The 17,933-nt window shown below is 42.7% G+C and overlaps 1 protein-coding gene across 1 annotated transcript in view; it reads left to right on the forward strand.

Moving 5' to 3' along the window:
• LOC310873265 (progesterone receptor-like) overlaps positions 1-17,933 on the forward strand; it is a 75,038-nt gene that overhangs the window by 14,554 nt on the left and 42,551 nt on the right. Inside the window, exon 4 of the mRNA XM_083785600.1 lies at positions 7,047-7,181. Within this exon, the coding sequence (XP_083641726.1) occupies positions 7,047-7,181 (135 nt within the window). The remainder of the gene's footprint in view (positions 1-7,046; positions 7,182-17,933) is intronic.

A 17,933-nucleotide genomic window follows, 5' to 3' on the forward strand; every position in this document is an offset into this window, starting at 1 on the left:
ACACACCAGTATGGAAGAGAGATAGTCACTTACTCACTTGTAGGGATGCCACAAAGTGACCATCAGCCAAATCAAATAGTCGACAGCTCTGCCGATTAATAATCGATTCATTGAACCCACCCCCCATATTAATCAATATCAGATAAAACGTATAAGATTTTATATTATGCACATGCCATGGTCACATAACCATTATATGTTGAGTGCATGCTTTGATGGTTACAGTTATATAATCAGTTTTGATGAGTAAGCCTTTGTGGAGATCTCAGTTCTCATTGTATGCTAGTTACTGCCATTCAGGATGGAAAATGAAATCCATTTGGATTTGGGGAGAAGTAGTTTCATAAGGGGCTGGTATGAAGTACTTGATATAAAGAGAACATGTTCAGTTCACTAGTCTACACTCTACACCTGCCTTCATTTCATCTGATTGTCTGTCTGGCAGGCACTTAACAAGCGATCGTTAACTGTGTCTGTTAGAGAGAGGGGCAGAGAAGAGTGGCTTTGCTCAACTTGATTTATACTTATATTCTCCACTCTGATGAAGGTACATGTTCGATATATCATGCAGCCTTACTTATAAGCCTATATTTTTTCTATTAAAAAAAAAAGAAAAAGAAACGTTTTTTTTTTGTTTTTTTTGCTTGAGGCAGGCGGGCCACATAAAATGACATGGCGGGCCACATTTGGCCCGCGGGCCTTGACTTTGACACCCATGGTCTAAATGCATCAAATTGGCTTTCTAGTAGTGTTTATGAATGTGGATGTGCACAATGAATTAGATTTATGATTTAATGCATTATTAATTAATGCATAATATTCCCTTCATACCAGAAATCCAATAAAAGCTATATTTTGAGATTGAATGCACAATAATCAAGTGAAATGTATCAAATCTGCTTTCTGCAATCTGTATTAGTGAAACGGTAGCATATTTCTTTTCAGGTGGTTGCATATTAAGTAGGGGTGCACTGATGTGGAAATTCTTGGCCGATTCCGATACCGAAAAAAAACAATCTAGCCGATAGCCAATAGTCACCGATGCCGATGTTTGTATACCGTATTTTTCCAAATGGCTGTTAATATGGTAAAGTCGATATGGACCCCGTCGTTTATAAGGCTGCTATTTGCAGTATAGGCCGTTATTTATTTTTGCACCGGTCTTCACCGGGCCATTATTTGGCTACAGTTCCTGTCGAGCATGTTTTTTTGTGCAAAATTAAAAGGTATGATGAACATACATAGCAGGCAAAGCATTTTGTCTTTTTGATTTACTATTGAGAATAGGGGCGCTTATAGGCAGTTACTGCTGCTGAATTGATTTGACACCAGATTTGTGCAAACAGACTGGTAGCACAGCTGTGGAAAATTATAATATTATATAGATTTTAAAATATAGATTCTTTCAAATGAGGTTTGGCCTTTAGATCAAAAATACATTCAGTTTTTTAATGAATACATTTGCAACTATTTTAATAAAGGTTGAAGTGAAATTAACCGCTGGGAAAATCCCTAATTGAGAGAGTGCAGGCCTAACAAGCCACCGCAGCTCATGAAATAATTATAGGCTGCACTATAGATACACAGGATGGAAAACCTTTCACAGAATATATACCACTTTGAATTAATTATCAATTATTATTGATTGTTTGCAGCCGGCGTTAATTACCTCGCGCTGCGCAAGGGTATTCACTATAGCGCTCACATCGTCACTAACTTGTGGATTATAGTTTGGTAAACTGAAAACTAAAGAAAAAGAAAATAAATCACACCTGTGTGAACTGAGTGGTGCAACTCCCCCCCACCTCTCTCTCTCTCTCTCTCTCTCTCATTAGCAGGCAACAGTGCAGCACTATCCCTCTCTCTGTTTCGGGCACAACAGCGCCCCTACTGGTACTCATAGTCATATACTGGTGCTCATTAACGTCACATAGGTGAACAGAGACATTGCTGTTCCTTGGAGTGGTTGCACCACTCAAAAAGGTCTGTCATGTCTTGAGTTGAAACGGTGCCCGCTGCCTGTGTGTGAGCCTGTGAGGGGAGGGGGGGAGGGGGAATACCACTGACTCAGTGCACTGAGCGACATGCAGCCGCTCTATACATCTCCGTACACGGGTGTATTACCAGATTTGCCTGCAGAGCAGACCATCGGCTACTGCCATCGGCAAAAGTCAAGGTTTTTACCAATGCGCCGATGGCAAATATCGGCCCCTCTACCGATTGTCGGCCGATGCATCGTGCACCCCTAATATTAAGTTAACCGTTCCAGGCCATCTATCTTGAGAATCTTGCATTTTCTTGCTATGCATGCCTTGATGATTTTATTATATATATATATATATATATATATATATTACACAGTAGGTTCACTATTAGCTGAAAGTGGGCTCTCAGGTGTTCTGTCAGATGTTTTTGCCAAGAAGTTCCTTCAGAATGTGTGTGGGTGCCCTGCAGTCGATGGCTGAGCTAGAGCCTTGGATCAGATTGCAATTGCTGATGTCATACATCTAGCCTGAACATGAGACGACTGCCTTCTCCATCTGATGTTCATCTACTACCTGACAAGCTACCTCCACATGTTCATCTACTACCTGACAAGCTACCTCCACATGTTCATCTACTACCTGACAAGCTACCTCCACATGTTCATCTACTACCTGACAAGCTACCTCCACATGTTCATCTACTACCTGACAAGCTACCTCCACATGTTCATCTACTACCTGACAAGCTACCTCCACATGTTCATCTACTACCTGACAAGCTACCTCCACATGTTCATCTACTACCTGACAAGCTACCTCCACATGTTCATCTACTACCTGACAAGCTACCTCCACATTTTCATCTACTACCTGACAAGCTACATCCACATGTTCATCTACTACCTGACAAGCTACCTCCACATGTTCATCTACTACCTGACAAGCTACATCCACATGTTCATCTACTACCTGACAAGCTACCTCTACATGTTCATCTACTACCTGACAAGCTACCTCCACATGTTCATCTACTACCTGACAAGCTACCTCTACATGTTCATCTACTACCTGACAAGCTACCTCTACATGTTCATCTACTACCTGACAAGCTACCTCCACATGTTCATCTACTACCTGACAAGTACCTCCACATGTTCATCTACTACCTGACAAGCTACCTCCACATGTTCATCTACTACCTGACAAGCTACCTCCACATGTTCATCTACTACCTGACAAGCTACCTCCACATGTTCATCTACTACCTGACAAGTACCTCCACATGTTCAAAGGTATTTTTATGTGACACCATGGAATGGTCGGTGGACCAACCAGTTCATAGGGTTCACCTTCAGGAGGGCCACAGTGCAGGATGGATTATTTTCAAGAGGCCGTGAAGACCTTTGGCCCCGAGTTGTCACATCTGCTCCGAGATTGAGCCAGACATGGAAGAGATGGAAGAGGACAACAGGGATACCGCAACAGTAGGCCTACATCTCTATCACAAAGAGGAAGCTAAATAAAGGAGTTTATCAGACACAAAGAGCATTGTGAACATCATCAGTGGGTAGATGGACACACCAGTTGTCAATGTAAACCGTGCTGTAAAGATGGCCTGGCAGATTTGCGTCTGGCCACTGCGAGGCTACACTATGAAGAGTGGGAACACAATCTTACAAGATTTAGAAAAGAACTGGTCAAAAGGTATTTTACAAGACCATCCCATCTAAAGTGAAGATGGTGGCAACAACAGCCAAATCCATTCAAATGATGACCTAGTTTATTTCTTTTAGCAGATACAGGCTATGAGAAAAATGCATTCAAAGAGCCCTATCAATGATCTGCAGCTACTCAGTCAGGCGTTACAGTATGTCTAAACTGAATGTTGGATGAATGACATTCCGTGAGCTATCTATTAAAGGGTCCTCATCATACTCCTTGTCTAGCCCATTCTGACCGGGCACCCATTTTGGTGTTGGCATCATGTTATGCTTTAGCTATTGAAAAATAGCAGATCTACAAGCTCGTATCGCGCCACTCGGTGGCGCGATACGAGCTTGTAGGTCTGCTATTTTTGAAAAATCGAAGAACGACTGACATTTTTTAGAATCTGATCTCAGGTCAGAATGGGTTCATCAGACCAGTGTGTGTCCGGCGGAAACCTCGTATGAATCTGATCTCAGGTCAGAATGGGCTAGTGACCGTGATGTCCATGTGAAGGATGCCCCCGCCTATGAGCTGGCACCAGTTCTAACTGCCATGTTCACTGAGGATGGAATGCAAATTGAGAAAGCCAAGTCCACCAGCATGGGACCTACTGTAGAGCAGTTTGGATGGAAAAACTGAGCCACTGAGCCCTAAGAATCTCCCTGAAGAATACAAACATGACCCGGATGACATGTGTGCAATTATATAGGTTGCTTGTAGGTCTGCTATTTTTTTTAAATCGAAGAACGACTGACATTTTTTAGAATCTGATCTCAGGTCAGAATGGGTTCATCAGACCAGTGTGTGTCCGGCGGAAACCTCGTATGAATCTGATCTCAGGTCAGAATGGGCTAGTGACCGTGATGTCCATGTGAAGGATGCCCCCGCCTATGAGCTGGCACCAGTTCTAACTGCCATGTTCACTGAGGATGGAATGCAAATTGAGAAAGCCAAGTCCACCAGCATGGGACCTACTGTAGAGCAGTTTGGATGGAAAAACTGAGCCACTGAGCCCTAAGAATCTCCCTGAAGAATACAAACATGACCCGGATGACATGTGTGCAATTATAAAGGTTGCATGCTATAAGCCAGAATGAAAACATGTGTATATGGTTTGGCCATGCACACAATGTTCTGTCGGTGCTCACGATAGGCCTGAAATTAAATGAAAATGTGTTCACACTCAGTGTGTGTGTGTGTGTGTGTATGTGTTTAACTGTGTGTGCCTGTGTAGCAATCTGGCCACGCTGAATCACCCGCGGTGAACCGTTGGTTCAGCGCAGTCAGGCAGGACTCCTTTCCATAAACTTCACTTGAAAGTTACGTTTGGCAAACTTCAATAAAATGAGTACCACAGACGAAAAACTGTCCAAGTCCAAATTTCATTCTGACCCCTCCACGAAAAGGCCTCGTTGTCCTGACCCCCTTATCCATCATTTATACATCATGGATAAATAGTGTGGACTTGGACAGTTTTTCGTCTGTGGCATTCAGCGAACGTCTTTCTAACATGACGGATATGGCTCTTCTCTGCGCGGCATGTTTCTGTCGCCTGTGTGCCGTCAAACATGCAGTCGAGGGCAAGCGCTTGTAGCTCCGCCCCGCGCCCCAGCCGATTTACAAGTCCACCTCACGTCACTGTTGCAACACTGTGTGTTTAATACTGGTACTGATACAGGTACTGTTTTTTAATACAGTACCTGCAAGGCAAGTAGGGGTGACGTGATGGGAACTACCCATAGATCCGAAGTCCCGTTAGTCCGAACATGCACTGCTCCCGTGCTTGCGGTTAGATTTAGGTTTGCTCCCGTGCTTGCGGTTATAGGTTTAGGTTAGGGTTAGAGATAGGGATAGTAATTTTGGAACAATGAACCTTCTGACTAATGACACGGCACCGACGTGATGGCCCCATTCAAAGCCATAAATTAGCATTCCTACAGCCGAGGGTAGCTTCACTAAATGGACAGGCGATTGTCTGTGTGTCCGTGATGGCCGAGTTGTCAATGGAACGCAGCCCAGCTATTGTTGTCCGGGGAGGTGTTACATTCATTCCATTTCTTTGCCGGCATTTCAGGCGGCACACTAAAGTGCCGCGGCACACAGGTTGGGAATCACTGCTGTACTGTACTGTACTGTACTGTACTGTACTGTACTGTACTGTACTGTACTGTACTGTACTGTACTGTACTGTACTGTACTGTACTGTACTGTACTGTACTGTACTGTACTGTACTGTACTGTACTGTATTGGCACACCCAAAATCATCATAAATACAGTTAATGTGTTTGTGTGTGTGTGTTAGGTTGTGCACAAATGGTGAAAAACAACCATGGTGTTTTCGTGCTCAGACCCAGCCAGCCACCCACCCAGCCACACACACACACACACACACAGCTCCATAAGGGAGTGGTTGCACCACTCAAAAAAATGCTCAAGGTATAACACTGGGCACCCTCTTCAATTCTTAAGAGGTGACCCCAAGCTACAAGAATCAGTTGAGAAAAAAAACTATCGCTCCCGGACTACAGGTGCTCATCACAATCATCTGTGAGCAGCTTAGGACTTCATTGGTTAAGTATCTTGCACATGGGACACTTTGACAAACATAACAGACCTGGCCCGGGAGGTGAACCGGCAGGCCGCCTGGTAATCTTATCGTTCTGCCTCTATACCTACTAAGCTTCGGCCACCCTGTGTGTGCGTGCTCACTGCTCATGCATGTGCGTGCATGTGTGTACAGTATGTGTGTGTGTGTCTGTGTGTCCGTGCGTAGGAGAGATATAATTAATTGTGAAGCTTTTTGGGTGTACGTTCAAAAAAAGTGGTGTAGTACAGAGGAGGTCACGACGGTCAAATACCTCAGGTGCAGTGGATGTGAGCTTATCTAATGAAATGTTCCAGCTCAGATACACTGTCATAAATGTGGCCGACCGCCCTTGGTGATATAGATATTTCTATTTGACAGAAGTGACAGAAGTGAAATTTGCTCAGTCAATTCTTTTTTTTTTTACTTAACCCATTATAGGCGGGAACTCCTTTTTGTAACCCTTGCCTTCTGGACGGGAACCACTCTTGGGGTTCTGTACAGTATACTATTCAAAATAAATACAATAATAATTATGCTGCTATATAAATAATTGAAGTTTTTCGGAAAACTTAGGTGAGGATTTAGAAGGTGTTTTTTTTTAGAATCTGTACTGGACTACTTGCTTTTAAAAAATACGTAAGAATTCAAAAGTGCAAAAGAGTACAAAACTGTTTTGTTTACTTTGTTTTTCCACCCATCTGGTTTTTGGCATGCGCGCTGCGTGCTTCCCCTGCATCCTATTTGTCTGTGGCGGCCGCTAAACCAGGCCGGAGACCAAAGGGAGTCGGGCAGACGAGAGGCGGAGAGGAAGAGCAGAACCAGACTGCGTGGGTCCTGGAAGAAGGGGCAGCGAGGAGGCCCGCGATGGAGGAACCTGGCAATAGCAGCGTACGCGCTCAAGGTCTGTTGTGTTACTTAAAACCACTTAAAGGAGTATTTCACTCTTAAAAGGACCACTTTTCAACCTATCTTCATTATAATAGGTCCTCACTAATGATCACGATAAAATGGCACGATTTCTTTCTACTCTAGTCCGTGTCTCATAGGAGGGCTGTGGCGCAGTTTAGAAACCGTCTTCCAGTGACATCATCATTAGGCAGATTATTTTTTAAACAACATTTTCATTATCGTGATTTCCATTTTCGCATTGCAACTTTTCAGGACTAGAAAGCCTGCAGTTTCTATTAGCTTGGATTCCCCATCGATGACGTCACTGGAAGACCTAACCCTGTCCACAGCCCTCCTATGAGACACAGGCCGAGTAGAAAAAGATTGCACCATTTCTTCATGATTATTATAGTGAGGACCTATTATATGAAGATAGGTTGAAAAGTGGTGAAGGGGGTCCTTTAATGGCCCGGGGCTACACTGGGGATGGAACGGAAGCAGCTATAGGCAGTGGCGTAGGGAGGTCATGGTGGGCCCCGGTGCGAGAATATTTTGTAGGCCCCCCACCACCGCCATAAACAAGTGTGCGTGCGCGCGCCCATGCACACACACACACACACACACACACACACACACACACACACACACACACACACACACACACACACACACACAATAGGTATAGACTAACATTACAGGTGAGGTGACCGGCCACACAATTAAATTATTCAATTAAATTCAAAGGGGCTTTATTGGCATGAGAACATATGGTACAGCATTGAGTAAACTCGTCCACTCACAGTTAACAGTCTTTGTATTGAGTTTGTGCTGTTGTGTACTGTAATTCTGCAAACAAACAAAATATTTCAATCACTCATTTAAACCAGCCTTTCAGCACCACATGCAGACAGCACCAGCTTCCAAGCTCAGTGTCCATATATTCATCAATAAACAACCTGCCCTGACTTGGGCACAAAAACAAAACTACCACATGTCTCCAAACTATCAAACATAAATAAATAAAAACACAGCTCATTATATGCAGTGTTGGGCATCGTAACGTCGTTAGGTTACTGGATTACTGCCCATAAAAATAATCCCTTGCCGTTACAGATTACCTTCTGAGAAAAGTAACAAGATAGATTATTTTCCGTTATTTTCCGTTACCAGACGAGACAATTAAAACCCAATTTTTTATGCTTGCGCAGGTTGGTTACATTGTATTAGGCTACTGCCTACCGTCATTGCGCCGCATTATCACGGCCCAGTTAAAAACGAGAATGATACACACCATGAACTGACCATAGACAATATATCCCCTTTACAGCTCTCTCTTTATTAACGAATATAAGTCGCCACAATCGCCAGCCTATACACGTAGGACTGGACAGAAAGAGCTAGTGCAGAGATAGTACAGACATTCAGACAATACCATAAGGCTGTTGCGCTGAGCTCTGATGCCCTCTCCACACCGCGCACCGTTGCGCATGAACAACAATAACAACAACTCCACGTGTACCCACGACGACCCACGTATGAATTAGATAGTTTATAAGAAATGGCACGGCGGTCATCCTTGCAGGCAGTGACAGTAACATAATGAGAATCCTGTAGGCTGTAACCTGTTCATTTTGGGGGGCATCAAAAACAGCCTGTTGATGATGAATGATACTATGAAACTTAACAATTCATTTACTAGTACTCACCTAATGACGCCGCCACGGAGGATATACCATGTTTAACGTAATTCCAAAGTGTTTAGCCTACATTGTTTAAGTCATAGACGCATGCGGTTTTGGCTAAAAGCATGTTGTTTTTATTATTCCACTATACCACCCGGCACCACTACCACTGTCATGGTAGCTGGCTACAACCGAAACAACTTCCTCTTCCTCTTCAAAATAAAATCTACTTGTAACAATACTTTTATTTCTTAAGTGAACTACAGGATGTAGTAGACGCAGGATGTATATTACATGGTATAGTGGGCTTGGAAGGATATATCACACAGAAGTTTAACCCCTTACCGACCGGCCACAGCCCACAGCTATTTCATTCACAAAACAGCGGCTCGTCAGCTGTTTCTTTTCTTTTTTCCCCTTCCCCTCATGGGCCCCTAGGGGGCGCTGGGCCCCAGTGCACTGCACTGGCTGCACCCCCTTATCCTACGCCAGTGGCTATAGGTGGCTGCAACCTAGCTGTTCCGTATTTATTATTTATTTATTCCGTATTTATTATTTGCTGGGTTTTTTCCCCTTCTTCTCTGAAGATAAAGCGAAAGGCTGCGTAGCCCCTGCGGACGCTAATATGGTTTCTGCCTCGGGTTTGAGTGAATGGTGCGCTGTGACTGGCCAGTCGCTGTGATTGACAGCCTACACCTAAACCTAACCCTAACCTTAACCTCAGTAAAACTATACCTAAACCTAACCCTAACCTTAACCTCAGTAAAACTATACCTAAACCTAACCCTAACCCTAACCTTAACCTCAGTAAAACTATACCTAAACCTAACCTCAGTGAACTATACCTAAACCTAACCTCAGTAAACCTAACCTCAGTAAAACTAACGCAGTGGCTGGGGGGGCGTACCCGAATCCGAGGCAGAAACCATATTAGCCCTGCGGACACACGGAAAGAATATTGATTATAGTGCCAGTGTACCGTTAAAGACTCCCGTGGACTGAGCGGTTCCGCGCCAATGCCACCCCCCGTGTAGCCCGGCTGTTATACCCAGTAAAACCGGTGAAGCATCTGTGTCATTTTAGATTTGAGCTATAGCAGCATACGGTTTTTCAGAAAACTGTTAGCAGATAGATATACATGATATTCTTGACACACTGCGAGCTTGTACATCTGCTATTTATGAACAAATATAATCTTCTGGGGGGGGGGGTCCCTGTCAAGAAACCTTTCCAGATGGGATGTCAGCGGCCAAATACATAATCATTTTCGGGGGTCCTTGGCACGATTTTCTTTTTTGAGAACTAGTTATTTAGAAGGTATTTGTAGAATTGGTCACAGGTCTTAACCCATTTTGGGCGTTAGCATTATGTTATGCTTTAGCTATTGAAAAATAGCTAGTAGCTCTGGGATTTTTCAAAAATAGCAGATCTACAAGCTCGTATAGCACACCACCGAGTGGCGTGCTAAATAGCAGATCTACAAGCTCGTATAGCACACCACCGAGTGGCGTGCTACGAGCTTGTAGGTCTGCTATTTTTTGAAAAATCCCAGACAGGTTGACTGAATTCATTTTTAGATTCCATTTCTGCTGCGTTTCAGAGAGAGAAGCATTTGAGCCGACAGCCCGTTTCGTGAGGCTCTCCTGCGTCTTACTTGTGGAATTCTACATATAGTTGCTTATTAACCCATTCTGACCTGAGATCAGATTCATACGAGGTTTCCGCCGGACACACACTGGTCTGATTAACCCATTCTGACTTGAGATCAGATTAAACATTAAACAACATGACGTGGCAGAAAAAGAGCCGGATTAAAGGAATGGGTTCAACCTCATGTGGGGGACAATTCCAAGGCATTGTGCAGATTGTTAAAAAAGAGAAAAAGGCCGCACACACGTCGCCACGATGCTGTATGTTTATTGTTATCCAACGTTTCGACATAGGAGGTCTTCTTCAGGTAATTGTTAACTGTGAAATCTGGTTCACAGATGAACACGAAATAAATGCAGCACCTTCCTCGAAGGACTTGTTGCGCTGACGAACTACCATTCATTGCCAATGGAAGCCAGCGACATGACGTTGCAAAGACGGAATGATGCTTGTAAGCTGCTCCAAATCAACTCACAGCGCGTCTTTGCAATGTTTCATCTGCCCTTGTGAACGCACCAATATGATTCATGATGAATCATATAGGTCGATTATGCAAGTGGAACAGTATTACTAAACCGATGTGGTAATACATAAATTGGCCTCGCTCTGCGCCCTTTCATATTATGGAAGCCGTATCGGCCCGTGTTGAACGCACACACATTATGGCATACCACGTTCCTGAATATTTTAGCATTGTACCATATGTTAATTATTTTCGCTTTGCGCAATTTGCTATTAAGCCCCTTGACCTAAAAACACTCGGCGCATAACGATTCGAAAGTGGGTCTGACCACCTCTTAAATGCAAAAAGCACTGTTTGATTTTACACTCGAGCGGCTCTGGGCTCTGCTGGAGTGTTGCCATGTCTGTTTATTATAAGCGGCTTCTTTTTCTGTAAAGTTGCTTGTAAATATTGGTAGTTGTGGTTGCTTTTCTTGTTTCTAAAGTGGTTATTTGGGCTTTTCTCCTAATGTTGTTTAAACCAGTGATCCTCACACAGCACATTCCCATGTCAAGGACCCCCAAATGAATGCATTTGCCCAACTAAGGAGGGCTAATCCAAAATATTTTGGGCCAGTGACCTCCATGACAGATTTGTGTTTTAATGTTTCAATCAGTGTTGTGACTAACGCCCTTACATCGCGTTACGTTACATAACGTAACTACTATTTGCAGTAACTTGTAACCTAGCCTCGGTACCAGGCTTAAATTTTTGTTGGTGCAAAAATTGAAAGCCTGGAGGAACGCATTAGCCGCTCTGGTCTAAAAGTGGGAGTCAACCCTTCCGGGTGGGCGTTGCTCCAAATGATGTGACGTAGCGCTGCACTAGGGGGGAGAGGAGGGGCCGGGGGTGACGGATAGATCGATGAGATTCAATCAGGGCGTGCGCAAATCTGAGCCGCGACCCGCCTCTCTAGACCAGAAACCTAACACGTTAGCTCAGGCTACTTGTAACCTAACGCTTTACATTTCCCTATTCCATAACGGCCTTATAGTTATTGTGCGAGCGTTACCCACGTTATGGCGTTATTGTCAACTTATGTGATCAGTGAAAAGTGATCAGTGAAAAGTCTCGCAGCTCCGTGAGTCTTTCATACAGGCGTCTCTGTGCTGCTGACTGCAGTGCAGAGACTAGAGAGCGCTCTCTGTGTTGACAGTTTCGTTTGTGCTCTGCCTCTCAACTAACTGCGGGAAAAACACAGATGTACAAGCCCAAAGCGCTGTGCATTGCGACCGGTAGATAACTAGTAGATCTGCTACTTCCAGCGCAGGACGGGTGCATGCTTATGACGCTCTTAAATATGCATCAGCACTCAGCAGCCAGCAACGACAACGCACTAGCAGCATAAACCACTCGTCGTCAGACGGAATACACACGCAAATACGAGTCACGACACAACTTTATTGCACATATGTGCTTGCCTTTCATCCACGCTTCTATAGCCTTTTAAATATAATTTCCCATCCACGGGCACAAGCAGCTTCCACCCGATCTGGATGGTGGTGTTGTTTCTGACGAGGGTAGCAACTAGTTAGCATGGGAGCTAACATTAGTTTAACTCTGGTCCATATCGTTAGAAGCCAAGGAGTCCTCCTAATAACACTGGTACTTTCCATCCGTTCCCCAACCCTCACACTCGATGTTGCGTCTGCCCGTTCTTAATGGTCAGGGTTTCACTGTCCACAGCAGGCAGACCTGTCAAAACTATGCACTTCCCAAAACTCACAAGACATGCCAGCCACAGAATAGAATAGAATATTTGTTTCCCCAGCTATCTCATTCCACTTCATTCATTTATTTTCCATAGTCTTAGTTTTTCTATAATAAAGTAGTTTTTATTTGTTTTCTCATGTTCCCCTTGAAAAGCGTCTTTAAGTACTCAGAGAAGCATTATATAAATAATAATATTATCACTATTATTATTATTACTACTTTTTTAATTGCCTATGCTTATGTAGTCACTATTCATTGATTCACTCGTATCCAAATCCATTCGCTCACTGATGATCAGGTCAAATAGGCCTATTGATATGTGATTAATTGAGATTAATTAATCACAAAAAACCTTCTTTTAAATCGTTTTTTATATTATTATTTTTAAAGTAAAGTAAAGTAAAGTAGTTACTTTCATAATTTAATGTAAAGTAAAGTAACAAATTACTTTTTTAGATAACGATAACTATAATTCCTTACTTTTTAAAAGTACAATACAATGTTTCAAAAATATTCCACAATTGTCACTTTTTTCCAAGATTACTTTTGAAAATAGCAGATCTACCAGCTCACAATGCATCACATTCATTCATTAAAACTATGAACTCTGACTGCAGGGGGGTATATAATGATCATTATAACAATGTGCAAGAACATTATTTAAAAAGAAGGAAGAACTTTATATTTGTGGACAATCAAAATATGTTTTTTTATTTTAATGTGGTGTCATTAAAATTAATCTGGATATGGCAGACTCACTATCTAGAAAATAAAAACATGACACTTCATTTAAAATAGGTTACAGACAGACCCCTGTTATATGCGCTTCTTTTGGGATTATTTTTATAGACCTATTTACTTGTTTCTATGAGACATGGCAACAGCGCTCTCTATAAATAAAAACATCTCCATAATCCTTGGGAAGTTTGCTTTCATACGCTGTATCACACCCGATTCAAGTCTTCTTCAATAAAATGCTACGAGCGAAGACCATACCATCGGGGCCACAGCATTACGCAGCACGCATTCAATTCATTCCTTCGTCGTGACTTGAATGAAATAAAATATAATAAACATTATTTTACTGGTGTTTTTCAATAGAAACAAATAAAGAGCGTGTGTAGGCTAGTGTGTGCAAGTGCAACAGTGCATATACATGCATGCACTAGGCCAGGGGTCGGCAACCCAAGATGTTGAATGAGCCATTTTCGACCAAAAAAAATAATTCAAAATCTATCTGGAGCCGCAAAAAAAATTAAGCCTTAAAATGCTTATATAATGAAGACAAAAGGGCTGCAAGTGGATATTAGCCTATCTATCAAAATAAAAAGTGCGCTATGGTTTAACTTTCATTACGGGCACGTTCGGAAATAGCGCACTGAGCGCACTGTGCAATGCAAACTAATATAGGCGAGTGCGCTTCCGTAATTGTCTGGAAGAGCATTCCATGTTTTCCACACAAGTGTGTCGTGTTTTGGGAGGTTTACAATATCGGTATTTGCCTGTATGCTTATTAATCTGCAGTGACAAACTATCAAACAATAAAAAAGTAACGTTGAAAGACATTTCCAGGGAAAGCATGCTAAGTTTGCATGAATGAGAGAAAGAGGGCTGTTGCAGTCGCAGAACTGCTGAAGAAAGCAGAAGGTAGCAAAGTCAGCAAACTAACTTTTAAGAAGTGGATCCAGCTTTAAACTCCACCACTCATGCTGGCTGCTGCTATAGTTTCGTTGCAACACGGGAGATAATACGTCTATATGACTCCTTCATATACTGTAGTCACCGTCTGAACGGCTTGCCACGTTTTATTTATTGTTTGATAAGTTTGTCACTGCAGATTTAGCCATGGTGCGTCATGGCAACTGCAGCCTGTTTTACGCAATCGCTACATTTACATTGTAAACGTGTACATAAACATTCAGATTCCAAATATAAAGTACTCGCCACGTGTGCCACTGGTGTTAAAATGTTGCTGGTACAGCGATTAGCATTGCTGCATCCCGCGTTGTTTAATAAAAAGCATTTTTATCCGAGCTGTTATTTTGCCATTGGCTTTCAACTACGCGCCCCCAACCGGTGTGCAACTGTGGATTTCCCAACCCCGTTTGAGAAAAGTAGCCGGGGCGCTCGGATAAAAATGCTTTTTATTAAACAACGCGGGATGCAGCAATGCTAATCACTGTACCAGCAAATTTCTAACCCCCGTGGCACATGTGGCGAGGACCTTATATTTGAAATCGGAATGTTTATATACACGTTTGGACTGCGATTGCGAAAACAGGCTGCTGTTGCGTCATGGGCTACTGCAGATCAAGCATACAGGAAATCCATCTGCATTGGCTGTGAAGGCATAAGCGTCTGTCCACGAATTGTTAAATCCTCTGTTTTCGTCTGCTATCTTTCTTTTTCTCCCTGTAGAAGCCATAGCGTAGCAGCTGGCACCAGCCTCACACACCCACCGGTTTGTTTATAATAGTGTCTGGCGCGCAGCATGCGTCGCATGCTATGACGCGAATTTTAGTTGACATTATTGAAACTTAATATTTATTCTACACATTTTTACAAATTTGGGAAACTTAAGAATGTTTCTGTCACGTTTTGCCTCCTACAGAAACCATAAATGAAAAATAAAAATGTGAAAAAATAAACTTTATACATTTTCATCGATTTTTTTGTAATGCTACAGAGAGCCACCAGGGGAGTGCTCAAGAGCCGCATGCGGCTCTAGAGCCGCCGGTTGCCGACCCCTGCACTAGGCTATATTTCTTCCGTGTCGGGATGGTGATCGAGCTCTTCACAGCCCATTTGTCTTTCATAAAAAAAACGTTGATATTAGCCTATAAACACTCATGGTTCTCTCATTTCTCAACCGTTTTTTTAAATGTAAAAATCTCCATATTCCTTTCATTCGCTGTATGGTACATGGTTCTATTGTTATCGAATTAAACAATATCAAACGAATGTTCGGGGGCATGGCAATCCACGCGGGAACATTACGCATGGATTGCCAATTTGCCAATATGCTGCGTATCTACTCGCAGTTCCATTCCGATCTGAAAGGTATAGGTGGGTCTGTTCTTTTGAGGCATAAAGGTGACAGCATGCAGTGCAATAGGAATAATTAACCCAAATGTGACAATGTCATGTCTTCTATGGTGCCAGCCTGAAGAAATGTAATACCACGATCCCCAAAGGGAGCATTCCGTATGTGACATCAGCTGACTGGTAAAGAGAATAGTACGTACGTGTTGATTGGGTACGTCTCAAACACTCCTTAAACACTCCCATGACTAATTCAAGGCCGTTTTGCGCACTCCACAGGGTCTCGAAAGCGCTTCTTTACCATGCCCATAATTGCTATATGACATTCCACACGCCCCCACCTCTTAAAACTGTAATATTATATGTAATATCGTTCCACTTGCATAATCGACCCCATGGTCTCAAAGACAAAAAAGTAAAAGTACAATATTTTCCTCTTGAGATGTAGTGGGGTTGGGGTAGAATAGAAGTAAAAGTACATTGAAAATTGTAAAAGTAAAAACACATCAAAATTGTACTTAAGTACTGTACTTGAGTACATGTAGTTATTTTACACCACTGGCCAAACGAGACAACACAGACTGTAGCCTGTCACACATTAATTGTCTCCACCAGGCCGAAGGCATGGGGAGAGAGTACTGTATGTTTTGCACTCCGTCCGTCCGTCCGTGTGTGTGTCCGTCCGTCTGTCTGTGAACAGTTAATCTCCGGCACCGTTAACCTGGTCGATGTCAAATTTTGCACACACACTCCCTGGATGCCAAGATGAACCTCTGCCCCAGAATTTCCAGAACAGCCTGTTATAGCGCCACCAGGAGGCCGCTTTGTGTAAAACCAGTTTTTGGACAGTACACCTACAGATTTTGTCCAAACATCACGCAAATTATTACACAGTCTCTCTAGAGCCATTCAACGAAACAGGTCTTTCAGATTTCTCAGACTCCTTCCTGATTGGCTAAGATTGGCTTCCAAAGTGCTCAGCTTCAAACAAAATGCTGCAAATCATGAACACATCGTGTGATTTCCGTGAAATTGTGCACGCACATTCCCACTAGGCCGAGGAAGAAATGCCACGTGAACATTTTCAACTTAGCCTCATGGTGGCGCTATAACTTGCCGAAAAGTGTTTTTACCTCTAACTGCACGGATCTGTGGATAACTTTGTATGCCAACTCCCTAGAGGCCAAGGAAAAACCTTTGCCTGGAATTTTTCACATCTGCTCTTTATAGCTCCACCAGGAGGCCGACATGTAAAACACATTTTCTAATATTACTATCGGTACACATGCTCTCCATAGTCATGCAATCAAGACGCGTTTGTTTGATTTCTCATAATCCACCTTCATTGCCTACGATTGGCTTCTAAACCTTCTATAAACATGATTATATTACTCCTAAACATTTTGCCAAACATCACACACACTCCTATCCTCCTGGTGGAGACATGTGCCCAGAAGGGCACTTTTTCTAGTTAGTTCTGTTGACTGTCTCTGAAGGTTAATTGGATCTAATTGTGATAAAGAACTCAAAAAACACCAGACCAAATGCACTCCAGAGGGATAGTGTCTGTCACTTTGGCATTTTCTCTCTTTTCTTTTTCTGAAAGAGAGAGTGACTTCCTTTGGGCCCGTTTTCATAGTCCTGGCCGCTTGTTTCTCTTTCCAGATCTGGCAACACTAATCGTACTCGTTGCCGACAAGGGATACAATGTGAACAAATGCAGGCAACACACGCCAAATTTAGTTCTTTCTATGTATTATATCATATTCAGACAGAGAACTTTGTTCAGAACTGGCATCTGTTATTTGGGTCATAGTGAAGAACTTCCAGTAAAACCCTGCTGTTTTCCCAGCACTAATCCACATATGAATTTAATCCTCAGCGAGCATCTATTTAAAGTAGATGCATGGCTCATAAGTAACGTTAAAATAGCACGCTGCCAGCTGTACTGTATTCATAACTTCTGTACACACCAAGGTCATTTGTATTTTGTTGTTGTTGTTTTTGTTTCCAAAGTGGGTTTGAACTTATTTCAGTAAAACAAATATAATACTTTCATCAGCTGCACCAATGCCTCTTCTTGCTACAGCAGTTTTTGTTGTATTTTGGGATGTTAGTTTTTGTTTAATTCTAAAATTGTAAAAAAAAGAAAGAAAGGTTCACACCTATAGTTTTA

Source organism: Protomyctophum parallelum (genome assembly GCF_964188405.1).
Source record: "Protomyctophum parallelum genome assembly, chromosome: 16".
Classification (NCBI taxonomy): Eukaryota; Metazoa; Chordata; class Actinopteri; order Myctophiformes; family Myctophidae; genus Protomyctophum; species Protomyctophum parallelum.